This window comes from Panicum virgatum, chromosome 9K, assembly GCF_016808335.1.
Source record: "Panicum virgatum strain AP13 chromosome 9K, P.virgatum_v5, whole genome shotgun sequence".
NCBI lineage: Eukaryota > Viridiplantae > Streptophyta > Magnoliopsida > Poales > Poaceae > Panicum > Panicum virgatum.
Window position 1 is genome coordinate 68,413,928 of NC_053144.1, and position 22,671 is coordinate 68,436,598.

At 44.2% G+C, this 22,671-nt stretch overlaps 1 protein-coding gene across 1 annotated transcript; it reads left to right on the forward strand.

Annotated features, from left to right (window-relative positions):
* Positions 1-265: 265 nt before the first annotated feature.
* Positions 266-2,969, forward strand: LOC120648275. The gene is made up of 5 exons (XM_039924999.1): positions 266-1,620; positions 1,693-1,949; positions 2,029-2,692; positions 2,756-2,831; positions 2,942-2,969. Exons 1-5 carry the CDS (start codon positions 939-941, stop codon positions 2,967-2,969), a joined length of 1,707 nt encoding a protein of 568 aa, XP_039780933.1. The 5' UTR covers positions 266-938.
* Positions 2,970-22,671: the final 19,702 nt, after the last annotated feature.

The window sequence follows — 22,671 nt, forward strand, 5'->3', positions numbered from 1 at the left end:
TAAGTGAACCCTAATCATCACCTGGCGTGCGAGCAGGCACGCAGTTGAGCTCATGGAAAAAAATTTCGACCGGTAAATCCGGTTTACCGGAAAATTTACCGTTACCGGTAGTGTCCGAGAAATGGATTTCGGTGATATTTCGCATTTACCGTTTTCAAATTTGAAAATTTCAAAAAAATTATATAAAATAGGGTAAAAATCTGATAAAAAACTAGACATTTTTATGAGCATTTTGGACTAATATTTTTTGTTGAAATGTAACCTCATATGTTGTGTAAAAAAAAAAGAAAATGAGCTTTTACTGTTGAACGACTCACCTTATCCATTCGCACGCCCCGAGCAGCCGTCCACCCTCCCCATTTCTCCTCCTCCAGTCCTCCGACACCCGAGCTGCTCCCTCCTTGGCTCCCGGCGATTTCCGACCGGATCCCACCGGTTTCCGCGCTCGTGGAGGCGGTTTCCGACCGGCAAGAAGAGGTTTCCGGGCGGGCGCGGGCGCCGGTGCCGCTGCCGGCCGCTCCCGTCATTTCCCGAGCGGAAATCGGGGTGTTTCGGCCGGATTTCGTCGCCGGTCGCGCGTAGCTTCCGCTTGCTCCGGGTTTTGCGGTTTTCGGAAGTTCCGGCCGGTAAATCTTTGATTCCGACCGGTTTTTCTCCCTACCGACCGGATCCGGCTGCTGTGGGTAAGGTTTTTTTTGTTTGAATTTTTTTATGGTAGCAAGTAGTGTAATATAAGTATTAGTAGAAGTATACAATGTTTTTATGGATTAGAAAACGAGAATGTGCATGTATTTGTTATTCATGTTTTGTTATGTATGTGTATGAGTACAAATGTGAAAATTAATATGCATGTGTTATGACAAATTGAGAATGTGCATGTTTTTTTGGTATGTGAATATGCATGTGCATGTGTATGAATGTTGCACCGTTGCAGGTAAATGGTTGACCCTGTTTGGGAGCATGGAGAAAAAAGGGGATCGGGTTTCAAGTGCAAGTATTGTGGCACATCAAAGAGCGGTGGAGGGGCAACACGGTTCAAGGACCACTTGGCACATAGAGGTCATGATGTTATTGATTGCCCTTCGGTTCCCCCCGCGGTGAAGAACTTTTTCATTAGTGAGTTGGACAAGATAAAGGCGAAGAAGTATGAAAGACAGCAAGATAGGCGTAGGAGAGATGCTGCAGCTCGAAGTACTCAATATGTTGACTTTGAAGGTGAGGAAGAAGAAGAAGAAGAGCAGGATGATGAGTTGCAGCAAGCTTTGAGACATTCACGGGAAGAGTATGAGTTTAGGCAAAGGGCTGGTCCAAGGTATGAGAGGGGTGGTGGTTCTGGATCAGGCCAGGCACGGGATCCAGGTGGTGGCTCTAGACCAATTGGGAGGATGTTTTCTAGGAGTCGGTCACATATCCCCGAGCGGGCAAGGGACTATAACCTTGCTACTGCTTCCGGACCGAGGCAGCAGAGGATTGATACGGGGCCTTGGACGTCTAAGGGGAGGACTGCGAGAGAGTTGCTGGGTAGGGCGTGGTCAAAGGCTTGCCACTCCGTTGGTATTCCTGGACGGAAGGTAGATGACCCTTACTTTAGGGCGGCCATCATAGAGACACAGAAACAAGGTAAATAATCATTTATTATTGCATGCCAATTTGTATTGTACATCCCGGATCATATGTGATTATTGCATGCAGGTACTGGGGTCACGATCCCAACTGGGAGGGACATTGATGGAAAATATCTTTCAGAGAACGTGGAGGAGATAAAGAAGGAGATCAACAAGTGGAAGCAAGAGTTCCCTGAGTATGGTGCCACTATCATATGTGATTCATGGACCGGTATTTCTCGCAATAGCGTAATCAACTTCTTGGTATATTGCAATGGAATGATGTACTTCTGGAAGTCTATTGATGTAACTGGAAAAATACAAGATCATCATCTCATACTTAAGGTAATCATTTGTATTTTTCTAATGGATCATGACATTTGTAAGAATTTGTAGTTTTCTAATGGATTCCAACAACTTGCAGGAGATAACAATTGTTCTGAACGATATAGGGCCAGAAGATGTGATTCAGATAGTCACTGATAATGGCAGCAACTTTAAGAAGGCTTGCAAGCTGTTGGCAGAGGAGTACCCTCACATTGTGTGGCAGCCATGTCTTGCCCACACGATCAACCTCATTCTTAAAGATATTGGAAAGTGGGATGATCACAAGGCCATGATTCAGAGTGCCCAATATATTTGTCAATGGTTATACAATTCTAATAGTGTGCACTCCATGTTTAAGAGTGCCACTGGTGGGGAGCTAGTTAAATGGAATGCAACAAGATTTGGCACTAACTATATGTTTCTGGAGAGTTTTATGAAGAAGAAAGATCAATTTATGATATGGATGATGTCAACTGAATATAGATCATCACGCCACTACAAGACTGAAGCAGGCAAGTATGCATTCGAATGCATGACCTCTGTTCAATGGTGGGCAAACATGCAGTATGTTATTAATGATGTGGAGCCTCTCTATTCTTTTTTGCGATTTGCTGATCAAGACAAGACTCCAACTTTGGGTGAAGTTCTTATGGAGTACGGCAGCCTCAAGCGTACATATCATACCCGGTTCCATTCAGATATGGCAAGGTGTGACAGGATCATGGAAATTGTTGACAGAAGGTTGGCTAGTGTGTTCGAAGGTACGTATGCGCACACTGCTTGTGCCGTACACCCATATGCTTGTTATGCGTTTGGAATATCAGAAAATGTCTTTGGAGACCTTCGGAAAGGGCTGGAGAAACTTTTTGACATCGACAGAGCAGCACGTGCACTACAAGAGTATGAGCTCTTTCGTCGAAAACTTGGAGAATTCTCATCTGACCTTGCTGCGAGGATGGCAAAAGATAGAGGCACTTCTCCAGCTAGTTGGTGGGCTATGTTTGGTTCAGAAACACCACATCTTCAGATAGCAGCTAAGCGACTACTCTCTCAATGCGCATCATCAAGTGGATGTGAAAGGAATTGGAGTTCCTTTGCCTTTATTCACACAAAGCTTCGCAACAGGTTAAGCAGCATGAAGCTCCATAATTTGGTATATGTGCACTACAACCTTCGGCTTCGTATTCAGCGTGCAACAGCTACAGTTGAGGCAAGTGATTTCGATCCTGCTACTAGCTTCATGGATCTCTCATTGTATCGGCAGACCAGGCCAATTGAAGAATGGATGCAGCATGGTAGATCAAATAGAGCACCAACCTTAGATGAAGATTCTGATTTTGCCGACCCTCCTGTGCCTGCTCAGATCTTGACTGACCTCGCACGTAGGGTGGGTGAGCCAGTAAATGTTGATGATTGGGCCAGAGAGAATATTGGTGACACCCACCTAGGGAAAAGAAAGACCAAAATTCCTCCAAATCAGTCTAAACGAAAAAAACAAAGAAAGGGTGACGTTGAGGAGGAAAGCATTGGCACTGACGATACCACACCAGAGCCTAGTGATGATGGACATGGTGGTAGTGGTGGTGATGATGATGACGACGACGACGATGACGATGATGGTGATGGCAATGAGGGTGGTGATGACAATGACGATGATGATGGGGATGATCGTGGTGGTGCTTCTACTAGTGGTGCTCCAACTGGTGCTATGAGATTTACGGGAGAGACTGCCTTCACTCATGCCACACAAGATCAAGATCATGGAGCACCCAGCTCTCAACGTCGCACAAGAAGCAATACTCGTCCATTAGGCCCGTACGACGGTGAGGATGATGGTAGCTCTACCTCTGTCAGTTCCACCTACAGCTACCCGTCGGCACCCTCCTTTGTGTGGCCACCACAACCACATCCGATGGCTGTCCCTCCGCGTCCTCTATATGGATATCCCCATATGTACTATCAAGGATATCTCCCATATGGAAATCCTCACATGTACTATCAGGAATATCCCCCAGAGCAAGATCCCTCCGAATGAGTACCTAAATATGTAGGTAACACATCTTATTTTCTCACTTGCATTCATTTCTTTTACATCTTCTCACCCATTTTATTTATTCCTTTTTATAGGATTCGACGTTACAATGGGAGTCATCAACAATTTCCGGTCGGTCGTAAGGTTTTCCTATGGGAAAACACCGAAATAAAAATTTTAGAGTATATTATGTGTTAACTATTTGAGACTTGTATTATTTGAACCTATATTTTATTTGAACCTATAAATTGTGTTAACAAGTTGAACCTATATTTTATTGCATTTGGATTGTGGTTTGTATTGATATACATATGTTTTACGTCAATTCTATTAATATTTGCTTTGTAAGAAAATCATTATGCATATTGAACTATTATATATAAGAATTAGATATAATTCTCTGAAAATATTACACTTCTCTTAACACAATTTGTTGTTTTCTACCGTGGTCAACATTTTTCGGTAATTATGCAGCCTATTCCACCGAAATTACAACGGAAACCGGTCGAAAAATACGAAATTCGGTGGTTTCAAATTTGAATTGGTTTACCGACCGGTAAATCCGGTAAACCGCCGGTTTTCGGTATTTTTCCGTTACCGGTGCGGTCCGGTAAATGACTTACCGCCGGTAAGTTTATCCTTGGTTGAGCTTGAGCAGGCTGCTGGTACGATTGCCGCCTCGCCATCGATCACCGTGTGTCCATGCGCCACCTGCCCCCTGTTCTTCCGTGCTCGATGCGTGCATGGAGGATGGCAAGCAATATGACACGGCTTTCCCGCGTACCGAACCGGCAGGCAAAGGATGCGTTCGCTTCGATTTTCGAATATATCTAGGCAGGGCAGCAGCAGCCAGCAGACGCATGGTGAATGGTGATTAGTTGACCACCACCGTAGATACTACTAGTCTGATCTGCACACTACTAAAAAAATATTTTTAGGGGTGGATAAAAAATTATTTTTAAAAATTGTTTGGTTTAGGAGACTCGTCAAAGAGAATTTTGGTATTTAAAAGTATGAAATAAAGTTTTATTAAGCAATTGCATAACCCTGAAGCTAAACTGCGAGACGAATTTAATGAGATATATTAATCATAATTAGCGGATGGTTACTGTAGCTTATTGTGCTGCAAATTATGAATTAATTAGGCTTATTAGATTCGTCTCATGAATTAGCACTCATTTGTCAAAAAAATTATAAATCGATTTTATTTAATACTCTTAAATAGCAAGATTCTTTTTGATGTGATATGGACTAAATTTAAGTCGGTGAAACCAAATAGCACCTTAGGAAAGGATGCACTACACGCACCTAGTTTTCGTAGCTAAATATCGGATTTATAGGAACGGGTAATATGACCGCCCCTACAAATAATTTGTAGCAACGAGTGAGTCCATGACCCGTTGCTACAAATCGAGTGAGCCCATGACCCACACCTACAAATGCCACCATTTTCAGGAGCGGTTCTTGGCGTCACCCGCCTCTAGAAATGTTTTTTATGGGCAGGTGAGGGGTGACCCGCCCCTAAAAATGTGTTTCTAAAAGCGGGTCGGATGCTACAGTAATCCCGTTCTATCTGTAGCAACGAGTAATATTTTAGTCCGCTCTTAAAAAATCGGGACGTTTCTATAAATCGTTTTTGTAGTAGTGATAGCAGCTAGCTAGCTCTCTCAAGTGGGTTAGGGGTGTTTTGGAACAGGGACTTAAAAAAAGTCCTAGGGACTTTTTAGTATTTAGAAGTATTAAATAAAGGTTAATTATAAAACTAACTGCAGAACCCTGGGGCTAAACTGCTAGACGAATCTAATGATGTATCTTAATCTACGATTAGCGAACGGTTACTGTAGCATCACTGTAGCAAATTATGAATTAATTAGGCTCATTAAATTCGTCTCGCGAAAAAGCACTCAGCTGTCAAAAAACATTTATAAACAGATTTTATTTAATACTATAAAATAGTAAGATTCCTTTTGATGTAATAGAGACTTCTAAAAAAATTTGGAACCAAACAGAGCCTTAGTAGATCGAATTAAACAAGAAGCCAACCATCGATCAAGCAGCCTGGTTCTCTGTTCCATGGACTGGCCGTGATAAGGAGCCTACTTGTTGGTGTAGATCGTCGAGGAGTTGGTTGATCGTGCGCGCACGCACAGCCACGGGTAGTCTGCTTGGTTTGGAGCCACACCCCCACCGCGCTACTCCCTCCCTTCAGTTTTGATAGATATACTCCCTCCTTCCCCGTTTATAAGGCATGGTGGAACATGACACGGTCTTCTAAACAACACTTTGACCATTTATTTATCATATATTATATCACTTTTGATTATAAACTTATAATCATTGTAAAATATATTTGATTATGAATCCAATCATATGAAATTTGCATTATAAAAATAAAAATTTAATAGTCAAATTATTGGTCAAAGATGACAATGTTTGAATCTTGATATACGTGTATGCCTTATAAACAGGGAAGGAGGGAGTATTTCCATATGACACAATGACCAAAGGCACCACAAGTGTGCTTATCAATCTAATAAATGTTACAGACTTTTTTGTTGGTCCTCCAATGTTTTAACTAGGAACTCCTTGTAACTAGTGCTATTTATTATCAATACCCATGCTAATAGTAAATATAACTATCATTTTTGAATATTTAAGTTTTTGAAATATAGCTATCAAAAGTGAACAGAGGGAGTACAACTGTGGCTGCCACATACATAAAGCTGCTGCTTGGTTTTCTGTCCAGACACTGTTTCGCCGTATAAATGCAGGGCACATCTCGCCACGGACTGTGGCGGCCAAAAACCGCGCCACAAAAGTGTGGCAGAGGCGTGCATAGCGTGGCGAGGTATGGTTGTTGACGCAAATCTCGCTCAACACACGAACGTACTAGATTATGCGACGGGAAAAAGAGCTCGATGTAACTCTTTCTGCATGGAGCGGTCAGACAGGTCTAAGGAACCGGTCGCCGGTGAGAATTGGTGATGGCCGACGAACGCGAACCCGGGAGGGATCCCGTCAGGGTAGGCGCACGTAGGGTTGTTCTAGGATCGGCAGGCCACCTAGAACGCCGTCAAACGTCGCGGAGACGAAGAAAGAACAACAGATGGGGTTGGAAAAGTTAGGGTTTGGAGAAAAAGATAAAAAATAGAGTTTGTATTTATTTTTGTTCGATTGGATTCCCTAATCGGTCGTGACCCTTTATATTTATAGGGTGGGGTGGACTTATCCCGCAAAAAATCCTGTTTACAGATCTAAATCTATGAAAAACCCTAGTTGTACTAGGACTCTACCTGGACCGGTCAGACCGGTCAGGCCTACCGGTCAGACCGGTCGGTTCCTGCCGGACAGGCCACAATGCCTCGACCGGTCAGACCGCTCGGTCAGACCGGTCAGACCGGTTGGTGCTAATTTTGGCTGTCAACATATACCCCCTATTTTTTGGTAAAGCTTGCTTGCCAAAAATTATTCTTCTGAGCCAAAATTGTCTAAGGGCTATGATTAACACTACATCGGTCATTTTTTGTACTAAAGGCGATAAACAATTATCGGCCATATTTTGCTCAAGTCGATGTTGAAACAATTTGTTTGAGCCACCACACCTTCTTCATTGTCGCTGACGTCTTTGGCACGGCCTCCACTTGTTGTTCCATTGCCTCCTTCTTGCGCATACGTTGCAGCCTTCGCTTCTGAGTATGAGACAAGCCTGAGGGACACCACCTCGGCTGTAAATACTTTGAATCTTGCTCCTTGCTCTTCTCATTCTCTTTGCTGCAATCAACATCTTGCTTGACTGGATTATCGGTAGCAACAATCGGTCTTTGTGGTAATGCATGATTTGGATACATAGGAGGATATTGAATATAATATGATTGCATATGCATCCTACTATAATCCATAGGTGTATAAAATTAAGGATATCAGCAATACCATGGAGCAATCGGTCCACTAGATGAAGAATAATTACCTTGACTCGATTGCTCTTGATGTCTTGACGATGATCCCGTATCCTTGACTTCGCTTGGTCGCCCCCTCTGTCTCTGAGCACTTCCTTCCTTCTCATGTTTGGCCAAAAGTTCCTTAAAACTCGATTTTGTCTTGATTTTGGAGGACTTCCCGGATTTACTGGGCGCACCGGTCAGACCGCTGTGGCCGGTCAAACCGGTCGACTTGTTGTCGGCCTTCTTCTTCTTGTCTTGCCCTCCGAGTGTTTTTGCGCCTTGAGGGATCTTCTGTGTCAGCTTCTTTTCAGGTCTTTCATCACCAATAACTACATTCTTCCCCTTGATTGATTCGGCTTGACTCGGCTTGACTCGACCGAACTAGCACTTTAGGATTATTCAATTCCCACACGTGCACTGGGAAAGGATTATGATCAACCTGCATATTAGGAATAACCAATCGTCATTCATTAATGGCCGATTGAATTTGTCTATGTAACACATTGCAATCATTAGTAGCATGTGAAAAAGTATTATGAAATTTGTAATATGCTCGCCGCTTCAACTCTTCAAGCGGCGGTGGAGTATGTGACATCTTGACATATCCAATCCTATATAACTCATCAAATATCCTCTCGTACTTGGATACATCAAAAGTAAATCGTTCATCTTGCCGATTTTTATGAATCGGCTTAAGAGCAGAACAAATAAATGGTTTAGCTTGAGATGGCCAAGCAAACTCAGCAGCATATACATCATTAGACTCATCGTCCGAACAATTTGAATTGCATTCTAAAGCATGCACACTAGAACGATGATGCCTATGAGATTCTTGAGACTCTTTACATCGGCTTTCTACAGCCAAAGCTTTTTGATGCACCTGAGTAACAGTAAAGAAATCATAGCCCTCTAATCTTTCATTAATATGAGAGCGCAAGCCATTAAAAGCTAAATCAGCTAAATCCTTTTCTGCATGTCGTGGTGTGCAAACCCACAGCCGGGTGGCGTAGTGCACCCGCATAAACCCAGAGGGTGAGTACTCGGGGGTTAGCTAGGATTAGCCCAATCTCGGTGGAAGAATGCAATGAACACAGCAGTTTAGAGTGGTTCGGGCCGCCGGAGCGTAATACCCTACGTCCACTGTGTGTTGTATTGCTTGTGCTCTCAAGAGGTTGAGAGCAGTGTTGTTCGCGCGTGGAACCGAGCTTGTGTTGTGAGAGTCTTGGAATGTCCCCGCGTGTGCAGCAAGCGCCTCCCTTTTATATCTCAAGGGAGGCGCGTACATGGCCGTTGAGTCCCCGACAGGTGGGCCCAACGATATAGTATAAAACGACATACTGTACAGACATTATGGCATTGCAGGCGACGGAGATCTCATTCCTGGATTTCCTTGCTCTGCCCGTGGGAATCCTCCGTCCGGCATTGCCATGCCCTGTCTTGTCGAAACGGCGCTAGGGTGTAGCTTGTGGCGTTGCCTCCAGCGTAGCTGAACGGGTCGTGTAGCTTGCGGCGTATGCGGTATGATGAAAATGTGTCGTGCCGTCGTATCCATTTAATGCGGTAGACGGGCTTTGCGCGGATGCGGCGCATGCGGCTGCACTGTGTACCTCGGTAATATGCGGTCTACAGTGAGGCTTGTCAAAGGCTGCCCCGTGTGCCGCGGCGGCAGAGCACGCCTCAACCACCCGTATTCGCACAGAGAACAGTAGACGCGGCGCGCTACAGTAATGCCGCCGTGAACAGTAGACGCGGCGCGCTACAGTGCTGGTCCTCCTTCACGCCCAAGCCCTAGGTCGCATTCGCGGACCTAGCAGTCCGGATCGCGACGCTTCTTCCCGTACGTGTGGATACTTGGGAGGTGTGCACAAGGACGAGCCGCACGAGAGGAGGTTCTCGCAACTGCACTGCCGGCTTCCATCTGCACTACACCGACGCGCTACAGAAGTTCCGCAACCGCGCGTCTAGTGGTTATCCCGTGATCTATAACTGCAGTAATCCTGGTTTATGCGGTAGAAAATTTTTGTTTTTGCTACCCCATATTGATACAGTTCTAAGATCAGATCGGCATGCCACCTAGAACGCCTTCAAACGTCGCGGAGACGAAGGAAGAACAGCAGATGGGGTTGGAAAAGCTAGGGTTTGGAGAAGAGGATAAAAAGCAGAGTTTGTATTGATTTTTGTTCGATTGGATTCCCTAATCGGCCGTGACTCTTTATATTTATAGAGTGTGGTGGACTTATTCCGCAAAAAATCCTGTTTACAGATCTAAATCTATGAAAAACCCTAGTTGTACTCGGACTCTACCTGGACCGGCCGGTCCCTGCCGGACAGGCCACAGTGCCTCGATCGGTCAGATCTGTTGGTGCCAATTCGGTCCCTGCCGGACAGGTCACAGTGGCTCGATCGATCAGATCTGTTGGTGCCAATTTTGGCTGGCAACAATGGCCTCCAACCAAACAGGCCTATTTGATGGCAATTACGGCGGATCCGTTGGGCCAGCCTGAACATTTCATTGAAGATGGTAAAAACACACTTACAGGGGTTGGTTCCAAGGAACCACAGGTCCACAGCAAGAGGGAAACAAAAGAGTGAAGGGTAAAGCGCGAGTAGAGTATATAAGAGCACGTACTGACGCATGTAGGAGTACTCAGGCCACCACTCTGTTTGAGTAGTGATAGCCACTTCAACAAAAGAAGAAGAAGAAAGAACTCTCACGATTAAGTAGTAGAGTTTTCCGTTTGCACCAGCAGGAAGTTGGCATGCATACATCTTCCAGCAAGATGCTAGTAGTTTTTTTTTTCGCTTACTGGCGTAGTACTACGTAACATTAGTTTAATTCGTCTTTTGTCAGTGTGTGTGCGCGCGCGCGCCTCTCTTGTACACCTGACCCAGTCAGTCAACTTTACGCTGGTTCATGAGCGATCTGAAATCCACTTGCATCATTATTGCATGCCCGGTTCCTGATTCAATTCGCCAGATACGTGATTCCTCTAAGCAACGTCCGACGATTAGATAAGTGGGCAAGGAAGGCGATGCATGTGTTCTTGATAAATGATAAGCGCAAGTCAACAGCTAGCTAGGAGCTAGCTGATGATCTACACGTCAGGGGAATCGATCAACTAACCGTGGAGCCTCTTGCGAGTTTGCATGCCAGGGCAGCTGTGCGGAGCTTTCGAGACCGAGGTACTGCCCCTACAAGCTACTCTAAGTTCAAGTGCAAATAATACTCCGATTTTCTTTTTTTTTTTGGAAAGAAGATACGACAGGATACTCCATTTTTTCTCTCCAATATGCAGGAGAGCTGCGCATCATTGTATTAAGTCGAAAAGAAAGTTTACAACATCACAGAGCGGAGCTCGTGTCCAGAGTGCACCCGCTGGGTGTCACTAGGAATACAGGATAGTTACAAGACGTCAAGAGGGCCAACCTGAGAGCTGACTACTCTCTTCTTAAGCAACCTAAGCGCATAGTTCCCACGGTGATCCCCGCTTGATCCGCTCCTGGAGCTCCTGCGCGGTGGAAGTATGGCACGCGAACAGGTGGTTGTTCCTCTCCTTCCAAAGTGCCCAAAGGAACAGTGTCAAATCCTCTCCTTTTCTGTTGTTTTTGGAGCCGTCAGAGTGATCCCACCACTAGTGCAGCATCATTGGTCGTGTAAAGGCACAAGGGCAACCCAACCAGGATAGCGAGTTCCACCAGATGTCTTTCGCAAAGCTGCAATTTATCAATAAGTGGTTGGCAGTCTCAGGTTCCTGATCACAAAGCTAGCACTCGTCATGTGCATCCAATCCATGGCGTTGTCGTCTGTCAGCTGTCCAAAACCGACATTTCAGGGCAAGCCAGGTGAGGAACTTCACTCGTTGGGGCGCCCAGTTCTTCTAGACCCATTGAACGCGAGGGGTGCGGGTGTTGCCCTCGTGCATGATCCGGTATGCTGAAGTTGCAGTGTAATCACGGGTGTTCATCCACCTCCAGCTGAAACGATCCGTTTCAGTCGTCGCACGTTCGTAAGAGTGTGTCACAAGAGCGCGTAGTCCCGTAGAGCCAGGATGGATAAATCTCCTTGAATGTCTCGTATCCATCTTCCGTGAAGGCGTGAACCAGAGCTTTAGCCACAGTGCGCCTTTTAAAGACTCTAGACGAGATAGCATTGAGAAGATGTGGGGCAATGCGTTTCACGGAGCAGCCATTGATCCATTTGTCAAGCCAGAAGAGCGTACGCGACACGGAACGACCTTATTTGAACAGGATACTCCATTTCTTTTTCGATTTGTTTGCATGCATTTTTATTTTTTTAGCATCCAAGTCTAAAACTGGATAGAGAAGCGCACGCGACAAAACTGTCCCGCGGTATCTAATCCTATATACCGACAGGAATCCGGGCCACCATTTACGAGCCAATTACATTTATCTATTATCTTATTATTTGGCCAACAAACAGAGCCTCCACGTTCTCTCCCAAGGTCTAGAAATTCCCACGGTAATCGGAGAAAATAAGAGAAATTAAAATTACCCACCACTGTCATTACAATAAACAGTAGTCCAAAATACACATATATCAATCTATAACTTACGCACCATTGATATTAAGTTTAACAATGAAAAGAAAATATTATATCCAGCGCCCAGACCTAAGCAAGAAGGTACTTGCGGCGCCATATGACTCCATGCCCGTCCACCCCTGATGATTGGTCAGCCTACGTGCAATTAGCGATTAGGCAACGGGGATTAGGGCATAGCTAGCTGATGTAGATTATAACATGGGCGGGCGGCCGCCGTCGGCAAAATCCGAGTCTCCGAACTCCTCAGCGTGAAAGGGCACTCTGCATGGTGGCAACACTCAAGGCCTGCCGCCGGCTCTCGGCTGCGCCACGGCGTCAGTTTGTTTGCAGCACGCCAGCACCAATAACGATGGCAAGGCAAGGGCTCAACTGCACAAGGGAGATTACACAGGTATAAGGTATTGACGTAGACGAAGTGTGTCTAGATGATACTGATAAATGATGATCAAAACCACATGTTAAAAAATCCATGTAAATGATAGATTGCTGATCAATATTACCCGTTGATATATTGCAACAGGCTGTTGATGATCTTATTTCCAAGCAAAGTGTTACCCAGTTGATTTTGCCAGATGAAACAATGTCAGCTATGGATATTTTCAATGTGTCGAAGAAGTGGATTGTTATCCCAATATTTGTGACTATGGCATCGGCTGAAAGAAGTTTTTCAATGTTGCAGTTGTTGGAGAACCCATTTGAGATTTTGAGGTCTATAATTTCTCAAAGAAGGTTAGACACTTTGCCAAATTTATGCATTGAGAAGAAATTATTAGTTGAGATTGGATATTGATGTCATCATCAACAACGGCTTCACATTGAAAACTATTTGAAGAAACTTTTAAGGTAATAATATAGTGTTTGCTATATATACATATTATGTTTATCCCATGTTCATCGAGGCTATCTCATATATATGCATATTATACATAATGATATTCACTTTATATTATAAATACTATTAGTTTTATTTAGGATAAACTCGGTAGGGACCTATTATTAAAGGGTACCAAAGGGAATGGATAAAACAAGGAAAGAATTTGAATTAAGATTAGAAAAGGATTTTAGGTTGGAATAAAATTATGGAAAAAAATGGGAACAAAATTATGGGGGAAAAAAGAGGACCTAGAATTTGCTTGGAAATTCAAACAGGCATACAATCTTAATTATAAGCATGTGTGCACATGTTAGACGTCAAAAAAAAAAGTGATACTCCCTCTCTCGGGTTCCTAAACAAGTCCATTTGAGTTTGATGGAAGAAGGCCGAAGGGAGCGCGCAATGCGGAGAAACACACGTCCCTCCATGGGAAGCATGTTGTGGTGGAAATGGGTGTGCGCGCATCCTGTAGACTGGCAAGCTCGACGAAAAATGTGATATCGCTTTCGGTACAATTAGACAGGCCGCCTATGCCGAGCCCTGGATAGACAACACCAAGTTGTCCTGTTCCGTGATCGATAGGAATCCAATATCAGGGACCACAAGGATAACTAGGTGGATTCGAAATAGATGAAGGAGAAGTTGGATTAGGGAGGACTGGAGGAAAAGATACATCCCCCTCGGGGTTTAAACCGGGCTCAAGGCCAAACACAAATAAATGCACGCTTACAAGGCCCAAGGCCAACACACTACTACTCATAGTGGTATTGGCCTAGAACTACCGTCGCACACCGCCTTGATGAGTGTCAAGTGCGGATGCGATTTATAATAGCATCCTGTATTGGCCTTTAGGAGAACCGATGTTGGTGAAAGATTAAGAATTTAATTATTATTATAAATAAAATTTTATATATTTTCATCATAATAGAAACTAAACATAAATAAAATGATTGCTGTCATACCATTATTTAGAGGAGATTAATAAATATAGATAATGATAGTAGAGTCATAGCAAACAAAATTATTATGCCAGCAAAGCTAAATTTCAATTATTTTTTTAACAATTTGGCACACTATGTGAAAGAGCATCTAGGCCCCTAGTGGGTTTTGGTGGATTGATTGACACCACGATTAAGGGACTAATCATCATGTTGAGTATATGAGCAGGAATTAATCATCATATCAGTCATCTATGTGAGGAGATAGATTAATATTTAATAACAAAAGGCTCATACATCAAGATGTGTGCTATGCTATAATCAAATGAGAATTATTGACAAGCCAAGCATGAAAAGTAAAAAGGAGTTTGGTTTTAAACTTTTAATTCATATGTGAGGACTCAAAGTCAAAGGCTTGCAGATGATCAAAATAAATTGAAGAAATGGTTTTCATTCTAATGGCACAAGTCAATGTGAGTTCAAGAGGGCTATTGTGAATAAATGGATGAGATCGAGAGGCGAGTTTCAAGGGGCTACGCAAGCGACGGCTTGGCGTGAGCAAGGAAACCAATAATGATCAAGTCCAAGAATTCTAAAGAGACAAGGAGAATTTCATATTGAAAGGTGTCTTTCATTTGAGAAGAAAATGACTAGTGAATCAAAGATTGAATTTCATTATCGATTTAAATGTGATACAAGCGTATATGAAGCTCTATGTGATGCAAGGATGAAGAGTTGGAATCCGTGATAGTGTTTCGAGGGACTAAGCTTGGAGAATGGCAATTGGGTTGCGCCGAAGGACCAATGCTAGGGTGAAGAAATGTTCTTTGGATTCAACTTGAGGAATCTTGGCCATGTATAATGTTCATATTGGCAAAGTATCAAATCTTTCTAGAATCGTATTATAAAGATGATGATTTGAACTAGAAGTGAATTTCATTCAAAGACAAAGGTTCAAGTCACTAGCTCAAGGTTGAAGTGCTCATTTCAAAGAGACAAAGATGGATGCAACTCTCAGATGGACATATTGACAAAGTATGGCATGGTTCATGTTGACGAAGCTCAAGTGCATGACGTTGCTTTTATATTTGATCTTGAGTATAGGAATGCCGTACTATCAAGAGGGATGCATCACAAGGTGTTTTGACTATGTCTCAGTGCTCAAGTAACCCATGTGAGTTGTTGAGAGACACAAAAGCCACATGTACACATTTCTTGGGTTTGTCAGAGCAAACCCGGTGGCACCGGTTTTTGAAAACCGGTGGGAACGGTTTTATGTCAGCGGTCTCAACGGCTAGTTGTTTGAATCTCGGTGGCACCGGTTTTGGAAACCGGCGGCACCGATTTTCACTGGATCTGTAACGGCTAATTTTTGGGAAGTCGGAGTATTTATACCCCACGGCCCCCTCAGTGGCATGCTGCTGTTTCTGAGGTTGCTAGTGTGCTTCCTTGTTATTCCTTACTAAGCCAAAGTCATTCTTGCTCTTCCCAACCCCTCTTTGTGAGGTTGCTTGATCTTGTGAGATTTTTGAGTTGGTTAGTAGAGACAGAAGCCAAAGTGAGCAGTTTGAGAGCACTCAAACCCCTTGAGCACTGTTGGACATCATCAAGCCCGTGTGAAGTGTTTGTTACTCTTGGAGGTGTGCCTCCTAGACGGCTAGGTGTCGCTCGTGAGCTACCAAGGTGTGGTGAGCTGCGGGACAGTTTGTGAAGGTCGTGCTTCACCTCCAAAAGGGAAGAAACAAAACTAGTGGAAGTGGGGAAGTGGTCCGGTGAGACCCGACTCGGTGGAACGGGTTTGAAAAGACTCGTATCCTAAAGAGTTCCTCAACAGAGAGTAGGACTCACACATGGTGAACGTGAATCCGAACTTCGGTGAAACAAATCTTGTGTCTCCTTGCTGATTTGAGCCTCTTATGCATTCACTTGTAAATTTGGTGAAGTTGCTCGTTTGTGTTGTATGTGCTTTTTGAGTGCAGATACTTGGAGATATAGGCGATAAAGATACTCTGATCATCATCTCCAAGTTTGGTTTGCAACTGAGTTCATTATCCTCACTTTTGGTTCAGAGGGGTTCACTGCTCAGAGTAAAACCGGTGGCACCGGTTTTGCAAAACCGGTGGCACCGGTTTTGACTGGCAGTGAGTTTTAATCCGCTGCTTTAGTTGTAATTTTTCGGGTCATGCCTATTCACCCCCCCTCTAGGCGATATCAAGATTCTTTCACTGTGCAATAAAAAAGATGATGTCGTTGAGAAAAAATAAATTTATGAACAATAATTAGATGTAAAAAGGTGCAAGATGTATTTCTAATATCAATACTAGCCGCGCAGATGCGCGGGCTGGCTCTCTAGTTATTTAAGAAACCTAGATACTAAGAGCAAGGCTAGCAACGTAGCCCGCCGGTCGGCTGCCTGCGGCGCGCATGCACCCGCTCTGTGCTGAGGCCCACGAAGCATAGGCGAATGCGCCTGTTTCAGCCGGCGGGGAGTGAAGTGCCCGCTTTTCTCTCTCTCCCCCCTATTCTCTCTTCCATGTAGGATTTTTTTTAGAGAAAAGGGGGATCCCCCGTTTACTTCGATAGGAAACATACGTCATGGTCTTTTACAGCAGTTTAGGGAAAGCGTATTCGAGAGGGCGCTCGCTAATAGAGTGCAAAAGAGAGAATTAAACTACTTTCATGTAGAATTTAGCTAATTTGTAACCCACTATAATACTTGTTCTAAGTAATAGGCATGTACAATGCACCAAATGGATTCAGTGCACTGCTAATCTGCTATCAGCAGCACTTTGCTTGGTCCAGTAGATTTTAGAGAGACAATAATCGAAGCGTGTGGCACGTACCTGGCTGCGAGAATAAGAGCAAGGGAACAAGCATGCGTTGTCCTGCCGCCGCTACGTGCCAAAAGGCAAATTATGAACCGACGAGCAGGCTTTGACCATAGATTTCAAGATCCTATACCTAACTAATCCCATGATCATCAGCACCATGGGCGTCAATAAACGGCCCCCTAATCAAAGTCCTCCCTTCCATGCCAACAACACACACACACAGAGAGGACGCCACATTTGACCGTCCCATTTAGATAAGCAGAGTCTAACCTAGCTCTGGGGCAGTGATCACCAGGTGCAGCATCGCCTGGGCCGACAACGCTGGTCGATCTCCTTCGGCCTTGACGCCGAGCCGCCCTGCCGGACTAATCTATTCGCCGCCGTTGACTGCCTGCTCCGGCCGGCCGAGCCCCGAATCTGGATGGCCACGCAAGCGCGGCTCCATCGGCCCCCACCGCGCCTGCCGACGAATCATCCATCGCCCGAGCACAATACGGGCTGCTGTGCTCACGAGAACATTGGCCGCCGCTGGCTGTGCTGGGAGCCGGGCACGCCGCGTCACCGCACCTCGCGTCTCCGGAAGGAACCGAGGACGACCGGCTCGATCCCCTGCCGGGCGCCGGCTATCTTCCGGGCCCAGCCAGTTGGGGATTGAAAAAGGGTGCAGGTTTGGCAGATGGATTGGTTGATCGACCGGTCCTGTCTGCCCGTCCGTGTCACATGATCAGGCAAATGGAGCCGAACAATAAGGCTTTGTTATCACAATCTGTAAACTCTGTAAACACAAAAAAACGTCACATCGAATATTTGGACACATGCATGAAGTATTAAATGAAGTCTATTTATAAAACTTTTTGCATGTATGGACTGTAAATCGCGAGACGAATCTAATGAGACTACTTAATTCATGATTTGCAACAGTAATGCTACAGTAACCATCTGCTAGTTACGAATTAATTAGTATCATTAGATTTGTCTCGTGATTTACAATCCATCTATACAAAATAATTTGTAAATAGACTTCATTTAGTACTTCAAATTAGTAAGATTTCATCGCAAAATTTTTTTGCGTTTCATCTAAACACGGCCTAACAGTGTATTGAAGCGAGCAGCGTGGGGGAGTCGAGCCGAGCTGCTGCTTCTGCCTGCCACATGAGTCATGACGTCTGATACTGTGGCGGTACATGGCACGGCGCGTTACGTAGCGGCGAGATTTGGTCGCGGCAGCCTCGTGACTGAACAGGATAAGCTTGGTAATTTCATGTCGTCGTTAGTTGTTCCAGAAAAAAAATAAAAAAAGATTCATGTCGTCGATAGGAGTTGTGTTCGGACTTCGGAGGGAGGGAGCTTGCGACTGCGATGCGAGAAAAATGGCCGGCGCCACATGACCACTCCACTGCATGACTCTGCGCGAGCCGCGAGGTGATGATTGAACTGGTGGTTTGATAAATGGCGTGGCCAGGACGAGACGACCGGAGGAGTCAATGGCTTGTAGCCCAACAGTGCACCCCGTATGTCCGCGTCAGATTAGATGGTTTCTGTTTCTGGACCTCCCGGGCTTGTTTTATGCAGTGGTTTGAATCCGCGTAGAAAATTCAAATATACACAATACACTACTGGTATAGCAAGCGGTGCGGCGGTGGTTCGTTGGAGACTTGTTGCCGAAAAAGGACAAGTAAAGAGCACCCACCGAAGAAGGAAAAATAAGTATTTGGTTTTTTTAAGAGGGAAAAATAAGTATTTGATGAATTGGGGAAACCTGCAACACAGGCTGGGTCACGTCTAGTGGGCCTGAGGCCTGTAAGACTAAGAATGCGTGCCAAGAGGCCGTTTTTTCTTTTTTATATTTTTTAAAAATTAAAATTTCAAAAATATATGTCCGTTTTCAAATATTTCAAAAATATACCCCGGTCGCCCTCCCATAGGGCGACAGGCCCAATGTGTAATTTTTTTTTTCAAATTTGCAACGAAGTCCCTGGAGAGAAAAAAAAAAGGCGGGGGACCTGTCGCCCGTTGGGGGGGGCGACAGACCCCCCTTTTTTTTCTCGGACTTTTATTTTTGCAGGGACCTATTTTGAGCTATTCGAGCGTGTATTCGTCATCGTCGTCGGCAAGATCTCGGCCGCTAACTCCTACCGCACGTTACTTGTCTTTCATTAAATCACGGAAAAAAATCGCAAGAACTTCCCTTATTTCACGAGCATTATGGAACCCACAAACATAATAAATCACATAAATAATATCTATAAAAACAAATGACAAGTAACCTACCACAATCATAAACATCGGATACAAATAAGCGGTCCACAGCTATCTCATTACAAATAAACATCATATACATCTAACCACCCCTAGGGCGTCAGACCCTCTTAGCCCTCTGCTGGGCACGGACATGTCCCTCGGAGTAGGTGAGAACATCCGGAGACCTCACCTGTCGCTCAGGACGCGCAAGGGGCTGCGGTGTCTGCTGCTGAGAGATCCCAAGTGGTGCTCCTCCTAGCTGTGAATACCCCAAGACATCGGATTTCTAGCAGCAACCTGGGATAACATACGAGGTAGGTTATCATATGATGCCTCGTATGTGCCGAACCGCATCTCGAACACCCTTTGTTTAGCCCGCCATGCCTTCAAATAACTGATGGTGTACTAGTAAGTCTGCTCAATGTGTCGAATAATCATTTTTGGCTCATAATTTAAGTTGTCCATAATAAACCCATACATTTGCTTTGCAACAAAGTCGCATGATATATTGCGATGCGAGGGAATAACTTCTGACAGCAAACAAGTGTGCTCTGTGACAATGGAACATTTCCAGTTTGACTTCCATTTTTCCTTGAATGCATGTACTCGCCATGGACATCCAGCATTCACACACTTCACCTCATATTCTTTACTGCCAGACTTCACGACTCTGAATTCTGGTTTCAATGAGATTGCCCATAGTCTCACAGCATCTTTTACGGCTTCAATGTTTGGATATGTTGCACCTTGCACTACCTCATTCCCTCTGTACTCTCACTCCTGATTTCGTACATCTTCTGCGATATGACTGCCAAAATCATGCTCTTTCCACTCTTTTGGCAATGAGTACTGCTCGTCATCAGATGAGTCCTCATATTCTTCTATTTCTATTGCGGTTTGGTCTTCTGCCTCCATCTCGTCCACAATGCTATGTATCCTCTCTCCCTCATCAGCAAGGCCCTGTGGTCCCATGTTTTGGTTCTCTGTCTCTTCTGACTCATCTTGCTCAACATAATTGGTCTCTCTTCGAATACTCGGAGTTCCTTGATCTGCACAATGTTGGATTTCATTTTGTGTCTTATCCCGGATTTGAACAAGAATGGCCAGAGGCCACCCACGCTCTAGAGCTGCTTGCATGTACTTCTGCCAGTCATCAGTGCTGTGTATCATCATTAATTCCCATAATTCACTTTCTACCTCCCAATTAACAAGAGACTGGACAGTGATCACATGTGTCAACGGATCAACATGGAACCCACGCTGCAGCCACTTACATATGGAACCAAAACTCCTTTCCAGAGGTTTATCTATGCCACTAGATGTGCGCTTAAAGGCAGAAAGATCTACTCTATTTGGCCCATACATAACATTGTATTCACCATAAAATACTTGAAACTGCATTTTGCTCGACATATCTGTATATCACATAATACTTATCGAGTTATACTCTTTACTTCACTACCTTATTCAATAATCCGTAAAAACTAAGTATGGAATTCAACTATAACGTATAAGTATTCATAACTACGTGATGACTCTCGAATTCTATACTGCATATGCCAAATTCTATTCTAAATCATAATTAATTTATAAACATGTCTCTAATAGCACTGCAATTGTAATAATAAATGCGTAGAACTAATTTTCTAAACTAATTTACTACTACGTAACTACAAACTAAAGTATCATTGAACTCCTACTTAAATGGATCTACTATAGCACTAATTAAATTAAATTACTCATATTTAAATACATAGTACTTAAATATAACAATATTTAAACTAAATGTACTAACCTGCAGATCACAAGTGCTGAATCCGGCAGGGCTTCGCCGCTTTCCTTCTCCTCACTCCTCTCTTTTTTTTCTGGATTTTTGGTGGAATTTTCGGGCTCAAATGAGGAGGGAAGGGGAGGGCTGGGGCTTTTATAAGGGGGAGACCCCGGTCGCCCGCGGGGGGGGGGGGGGGGGGGGGGGGGCGACAGGCCCCCTGCCGCGACTGTGGGCCGGGCCCAGCGGCGGTCGCCCGTGGGCCGGGCCCTGTCGCCCGTTGGGGGGCGACAGGGCTTGTTTTTTTTCTCCAGGGACTTCGTTGCAAATTTGAAAAAAAAATTACACATTGGGCCTGTCGCCCTATGGGAGGGCGACCGGGGTATATTTTTGAAATTTTTGAAAACGGACATATATTTTTGAAATTTTAATTTTTTTTAAATATAAAAAAGAAAAAAGTTCTGCCAAGAGTATTTGATGATGGGCATGCAGAAGAACTGGGCCGTAGATGCTCTCTATCTCTAGGTTGCAGGCCTAGACACGGCCCAGTACGAAACCAGTCACGAGACTTTTTTCTACCTGCGCCAATCGCTATAGAGTGTACAAACTCTCTTCGACAATTTATCGGCTCAATCTTCAAACATATTTATACAAGTAGAGTTTTGTGTATGTGTTCATAAAGATGATTGTGCGTGCTTTGTGAGTGTATAAGTTATATTGTGCAATCTCAAAAAAAGTGTACACCCTCTCTGTTGCAAGTACGAAGGACAATCCTGAAAACTGGAAACAAGTACAGGTAGTACCATAATTACGGCAGCCTTGAGTCTCCGAAATGACCAGAGTGAAACCTACATCCAATGAGTACAGTGGACTTTGATGAGTAACTCTACCTCAATGACTAGAGTGGATTAAAATCTCTATCTTTGGTATGGAATAAGAACAAAGCAACTCGAATGAAGAGAAACAACTCCAGTCCAGCGGAGCATGATAATCATTCTACTAGGGGACAGCTCCAAGCAGCCTAAAGAAGGATGGTAAGGGAGAGGATGAAGTACCCGGGGATCGGCCAGCTTTTCCAATGAATTCTCTTACACAGAACACTATTGAACTAGCCGAAATCAACCAGCTTTTCCACCCGCTGAATAGAAACATACGATTTCTGAGTGTCACGCCCGTCTGGGCTCTCCAGACTGGACACTCGCTCTCTTGTTAGGAGTTTTATGATACGAATTTAGAAAGAAAATGTTATCTATAGTTTTTTGAAACATACCAATCGGCAATGATGATCCATTTTAGCACTCTCACATTGGTTCTTTTTACTAGGATGGCAGGCTCATAGGTTTAGAGTGTAGCCTATTTGCTTTAGCTGCAGCTTTTCTTAAAAGTCTTCAATAACTTTCTAAACAATGTTTTTAATTTTTAACTTTCCATATAAACTCTGTTTTTATGAAGTTTCATCGACTTATAAAACTGCACGTTTGTGGCGATTCATGATAGAGACAGCTGGTGGCACCCGTTCATCCGACAGCGACTAGCGTGCTGCCTACAAGAGC